Source organism: Pteropus medius, unplaced genomic scaffold (assembly GCF_902729225.1).
Source record: "Pteropus medius unplaced genomic scaffold, Ma_sr-lr_union100, whole genome shotgun sequence".
Classification (NCBI taxonomy): Eukaryota; Metazoa; Chordata; class Mammalia; order Chiroptera; family Pteropodidae; genus Pteropus; species Pteropus medius.
Window position 1 is genome coordinate 17,515,181 of NW_024349799.1, and position 5,705 is coordinate 17,520,885.

Genomic DNA, 5,705 nt, shown 5'->3' on the forward strand with positions numbered 1-5,705 from the left:
CTGATGTGACCTTGGAGACAGGCTCTGTGTAGCAACTATGAGCCCCCCATGGCTCCCATACCCTCCAATGTACCCTCTCTGTGACTCGTCTTAGTGACCGGTACTCTCATAGCCCCCAGATACCTAAGCCAGTATTTGGGAGCTATACTTTCCTCTCTCCTTTTTCTCTCCCCATTGTCCATCCATCTAGCAGTCCTCTTGGTTCCGCTGGCTCTCCAGTGGTCCCCTTTCCCCAGGCATTCAATCACCTACTTTCTAAAGCCAGTTGCTCCAGGTGTCAGGATAGATGAACAGTGGAGACAGACAGCCTCTGCTCTCAAAGGATCGGGTCTGACATGTGCATGCAAGTGTGTGCGTACTGCACCCATGCACACGGACCTGGTGCAGAGGGTGGAGGGCGGTACCAGGCAGGTGGACAGAGGACTGCAGAGGACTGAACCATGACACTTCTTACATCCTTTCCTCACCCTGTTCGGCCTGTGGGTGAAGAGGGGAAAGGCCTAGCTCAGAGCCCTGGGGACCACCCTGTTAAGAAAGGAACAAAAGAAGAGTCACTCAGGAAGTCCTGGGGACAAAAAAGCAAGAAGGTGAGAAGGGAGTCTGGAGAGAGGAGGAGGGAGCAGTTCTCAGGGGCTACTTCCAGAGCGCCATGGGGCAGGGGTACTGGAGACCTCTGAGGGGCAATTCCTGGGGAGTAGAGCCTCCAACCAACCTGGGAGCAGGGAGGTGCTGCCTGGACTTGGCTGAATTTAACTGTTGCCCTGGGAGGTACCTTGGGACCAGCACACAGGAAGTGTCTCGAATATGGGGCCAGGGCCCAGTATTCCAGTCTGGTTTTTTATGCCTTGCTGTGTGGCCTAGGGCCAGTCCCTGTCCCTCTCAGGGCCTCAATTTCCCCATCTCAGGCCCATGACACTAGCTTCCTTGACTTCGTGGTTTTGGTCTGGCAAGGATTTGATCTCATGAGGGGACGGGCAGGGGGACTCAGGAAGACTTGTCTCACATCCTGCTTCCAGTCTAGAAGCAGAGCAGATCAAGGACCATCAGGCGGCGAAGGGGTCAGAGCCAGGTGAGGGGGAGCTGGGAGGGTTGGCACCAGAGCCCCAAGACTCCGTAGGAGGTCAGTCTCCCTGGCTCACTGACATCAGGGCTGGTGAATGTGGAGGGAGTTCAGCCAGGTTCATCAGTCCTCACCTCCCTCACAGCCTGGTACTGGGCAGGAGCTGAGCTGGAGGAGGGTGGGAGGAAGAGGCCTGGAGCAGCCTCCTCCCACCTGGCATGGAGCCAGCTCTTGGGTGGCACTGGTCTTCAAGCCCCACCCTCATCCTCGAGTCCCCCTTCCCCCTCTCTCCTTCCATCCCTGCCCCTCTGCCCCTTTGTCCCTCTTCCTCATGTTTCTGGTTCATCTCTCCTTATCTCCTAGGTTCATCTTCAGCTATCGACTCAGTGGACTGACTGCTGAGGGAGAGGAGCCAAGGGGATGATTTGCTTCTTATACTGTCCGCCTTCCTAGAACCCACAGATGGAGCCCTGCCTTACCCGCAAGCAGCCTCTCCTAGATATTCTCATGGTAGATCAGGAGAATCTAGGTAACCTACATCAGATGGGAGACTGTGGATGGATCCTGGGCAGCCAGAAGCTATAGTCTGTCACCTCTTTCTCATTATTAGGGTTCCCATCCCAGAGACCTGGCCGGCCTTCTTTTCTCTGGAGGATGGGAGAGAAGTCTGGACCCCTGCCACCCCTACCCCCTACCTATGCTGCTGGTCCAGGCACATGTCTAGGTGCACATCAGCTGTAGGGCCAGGGGTCAAGCTGTCCAGTTCCTTCTAAGACATCCCCACATGGTCCTTTTTTGGGTCCTGCAAAGGAAGGGACTGGGCTTTTCTGGCCTCTCAACTCCAGGTTCCCATATCCAGACCTGTAGGGGCTATAAATGTTATCTGGGGTGGAAGCTGCAGCAGCAGTGTCTCTCACGGTCTCTATCAAAGATTCTACCCAGAGAAAGAATGCAGGGAGTGGTTTGGCTCACCCTGTCCAGACAGCTACTTGGAACACACACACACACGCACACACACATGCAACATGCACGCCTTTTGGCACTTGACTTTCTCATGAAATAATTGCTGGAAGGCTGCTTGGATTAGGTAACCCAGCGTTCCTTCCTGTCCCCATAGTGGAAGGGGAAGGGGGATCAGCACTCAGCATCTGTTAGGCTGATCCAGCTCCTTTGGGGCAGCGCAGGCCAGTCCAGGAGGTCTGTGGCTCCAAACATCTTTGGAAGCCTAATGTGACAGGAACAAGCCTTTCGGGTCTCTCATTCCTGCAGTCATCTGGCTGTGCCTGTCCAGTCACAGGGCCTCCATCAGATGTGCCAGTCCTGGGAAGAAGGCTAATCAGGAAAAGTTTTTTGTACACAGACAGACAGGAGGTGCCCATTTTTATTTTTAGTTAGCTTTACAATACAGTATACTAGGAAACTTACAGTATCTTGCCCATCATCCTATCATCCTGAACGAATAAGTGTTTCCATTCTTCCCTTTCTTGTGATGGTTGGGGGGCAGGAATGTTGGAAAGGAGGAATATCTGGGTTTAGGCAGATATTCCTAAAAGGAGCATTGAGAGAGAAGAGAGGTGGGAGCCTCCGCCTGTGGATAGAGGCCAGTGACCAAGACTCTGATGGAGGGAGGGGGTGATTAGTCCCAAAGTCCTCCAAGCCAGGATTTGGAGATTAGCCCCTGAGCACACTCTTTCCTCTCTGTCTGACCTCAGCCTCTCCTGATCTCCTAACAGGAGCCCCTTGGTGAGTCTGGAGCCCCTACTGACCACTGGCGGGAGGGCACAAAGATTGGGATTCACAGACCGGGGCTGGGAGGGGGGAAGGCATAATCGCAGAAACAGGGAGGGGACCTCACCACCTGTTTCCTCACTTAGGTCTTAGAACAGGTGCAAGAAAATCCAGGCAAAAATCCTACAGGTGGGTATGTGCTCGTGAGATGTACCCACAGCATAGAGAGGACAGTGCCGGACACAGGGTGAGGGTCAGGTGGTAGTTCTGGGGACTGCTGCTGCTGCTGCTCTCTGGTCTCCCTGAGCAGCAGGGAAGTCCTCACCCCCAGCAGGACCCGGGCCCTACGGACTAGAGCGCCTAGGGAATGCAAAACCTGCGTCTGTGGTCTCCAAAGTAAAGTCCACTTAAGGGTCAACGCCTTTTTCCGGTGGGCCCGCAGCCCCTCCCCCAGGCCGCACGTCGCTCTTCCAGGGTCAGGGGTCTCGAACTCAGCCCTTCCCCCACGGCTCGCACCATGTGAGCAGAGAGGCGGGGAGAGCTCTTCTCCTTCGGGGTCTCCGGGGAACCCCACCCAGCACCATCCTGCGGGTCTTCAGGGCTGGGGGTGACCCCGAGCCGGCCCCGCCCCCTCCCCGAGGCCCCGCCCCCGCACGGCGACCATTCCCCGGGCTCTCGGGGTCCGCCCCGCCCTCCTCCCGCCCCTCCTGCCGCCGCTCGGGTGAGCCCAGCCTGGGGTGGCCAGTCTCAGCCCGGAGCTGAGGAGCTTGTTTCTCTCCGTGCCAGGCCCGCTCTCAGGCCAGCGTGCCCCGCTTGGCCATGGAGCCGAGCCCCGACGCCACCGAGGCGCGTGCAGTGAGTGAGGCGCTGGGCCGCTACGAAGCGGCGCTGGAGGGCGCGGTACGCGCGCTGCACGAGGACATGCAGGGGCTGCAGCGCGGCGTGGAGCGGCGCGTGGCGGAGGCGCTGCGTCTGGCCGGCCCGCTGGCGCGCACGGTGGCCGAGCTGCAGCGCGACAACCAGAGGCTGCAGGCGCAGCTCGAGCGCTTGACGCGCCAGGTAGAGGCCCTGGGCTTGGCGACAGGGCTGTCCCCTGCGCCCGGCACACCAGGCACGCCCAGCCCTCCGCCCGCGCCTGGTGTCCCGGACCGCGCGCCCCGCCTGGGCTCCGCACGCTTCGCCAGCCACACCACCTTCTCGCTGTCCGGCCGCAGCCAGGTGAGCTTCCAGCGCGTGCCCTGGGGAAGTGGGGCCCGGCAGGTGTCGCCTCCCCGCCTCGCGCCCACCCCCCGCCGCCCCGAGTGCTTGCATCTGCTGGGTTGGGGGCTGTGCCTCCACCGGCCTCTAGGACTTGGTGATGGGAGTCCGGCCGCCACTTCAGAGTTGGAGAAGGCAGAAAAGCACTGTCTTAGCCGGCCTGCTGCACCTGTCTCGGACTCCCTCCCTTCTTCGGAGCCGGACTCTGTTTGCTGCACCTGTCTCGGACCCCCTCCCTTCTTTGGAGCCGGACTCTGTTTGCTCCGAATTCTGTCTCCCTCTCCCCGCTGTCCTATGACTTTAAGGGCTTGGGCGCTGAGGTCCTGCTCCAAATCACCCGGGGCATCGCTGGCGTGGGGCATCGCTGACGTGTTGGAATGGTCAGCACCCCCTATTCCCCTACCTCCATTCACGCACCCCCCACGTTGCCGCTTCACTGAGGCCTGACGGTTCCGTTACCGATTAACCCAGATTGAGAACTTAAGCCCCTGTGTGTGGGGTGGGGGAGGGGGGTGCGGGGAGGTGGACGCAATCTGTTCCCAGCTCAGCCGTGTTTGGGCACTCTCATTGCAGGGGGCAAATCCCATACTGTGAAGAGAGAGAGAAAAACCAGCCTTAAGCAGTGTCTAGATTCCTGGGCTCAGTGACTGGCCAGAGGCCCACACCTCCGTGGGGGTGGGGCAGAGGCCTGTGTGGACCAGGCACTTTCCTGAGCATGGAGCCTCTTGGAGTGGCTAGTTAGAATGTTTCCATGGTGTGGCCTTTAGGTGAGATTTTCCACTCTGCTCAGGTATGTGCTCTGAGATTGGGTTTCCAGGCTCTAGATAGTCTGCACCTGCTGCCCCTCCTGGTTCAATCTATCAGGCATACAAGTCTCCTGTGCAGGCTGGGCTGCACCTCAGGGGACCAGAGGGAGGGGAATCCTTGCCCTTGGAGGTTTCATTCTGGGTGGGAGATGGCCCTAGATGAAGCAGTACCAACAGTGCAGGCAGCCAGAGCAGTTGTTCTGCTCCAAATACTATCATCCCTTCCCAGTGGGTGTCCTAGGAAGGCTTTTTGCTGAAGGCCTAGGGCTTGTTGCTGCTAGTGTAGTTGGGGGTGCTGTGGGGGACTGTGCATGCAACCTTAGAAAGACTAAAAGGACTAAAGCCACCAGAGAGGAGCCTGGTGGCTTTGAGCGGATGAGCAAGTTGCGAAGGACCCATGGATGCTGGGCAAGGGACCTGGGCTTTGTTCCTGGAGTGTGAGAGGTACTTAAATATGTGCGGGTGGCAGAGCCCCCGGGTGTTCTAGTGCTCTGTGTGAAGTGTCTGCAGGGACACACTTAATTCTGTCCTATGAGCATGACACACTGAATCTCCATGGTATAAAGTCACCGCTGTCAGCTCACGTGTACCTAATAAACTGTGTCATCAGCCATTTCCGAAGTTTTATTTGAACACTCATTTGCTAAGTCTGCTCATGGAAGCATCTGACCAAGTTTTAACAAAAATACTCCCAGAGTCATATATATATGAATATGAATATATGTACACATATACACATGTACATATGTATGTGAGAGGATTCTCTCCAGTCATCTGTTTCAATAGAAGTTCACCATGATCACTTGAAGTGAGCTGGTCCTCTTGGTTATGGGGGTGGTGGGTGAGGGGCACTG

The 5,705-nt window shown here is 57.5% G+C and overlaps 1 protein-coding gene across 4 annotated transcripts in view; it reads left to right on the top strand.

The window, feature by feature from the left end:
• The first annotated feature begins 3,509 nt into the window (after positions 1-3,509).
• SMTNL2 (smoothelin like 2) overlaps positions 3,510-5,705 on the top strand; it is a 19,511-nt gene continuing 17,315 nt past the window's right edge. The window contains exon 1 of one of the 4 annotated variants that reach the window (XM_039886439.1): positions 3,510-4,006. In XM_039886439.1, the coding sequence (XP_039742373.1) occupies positions 3,608-4,006 (399 nt within the window). In that variant the 5' untranslated portion in view covers positions 3,510-3,607. The remainder of the gene's footprint in view (positions 4,007-5,705) is intronic. The other 3 variants (XM_039886440.1, XM_039886437.1, XM_039886438.1) reach the window with 3 other exon arrangements.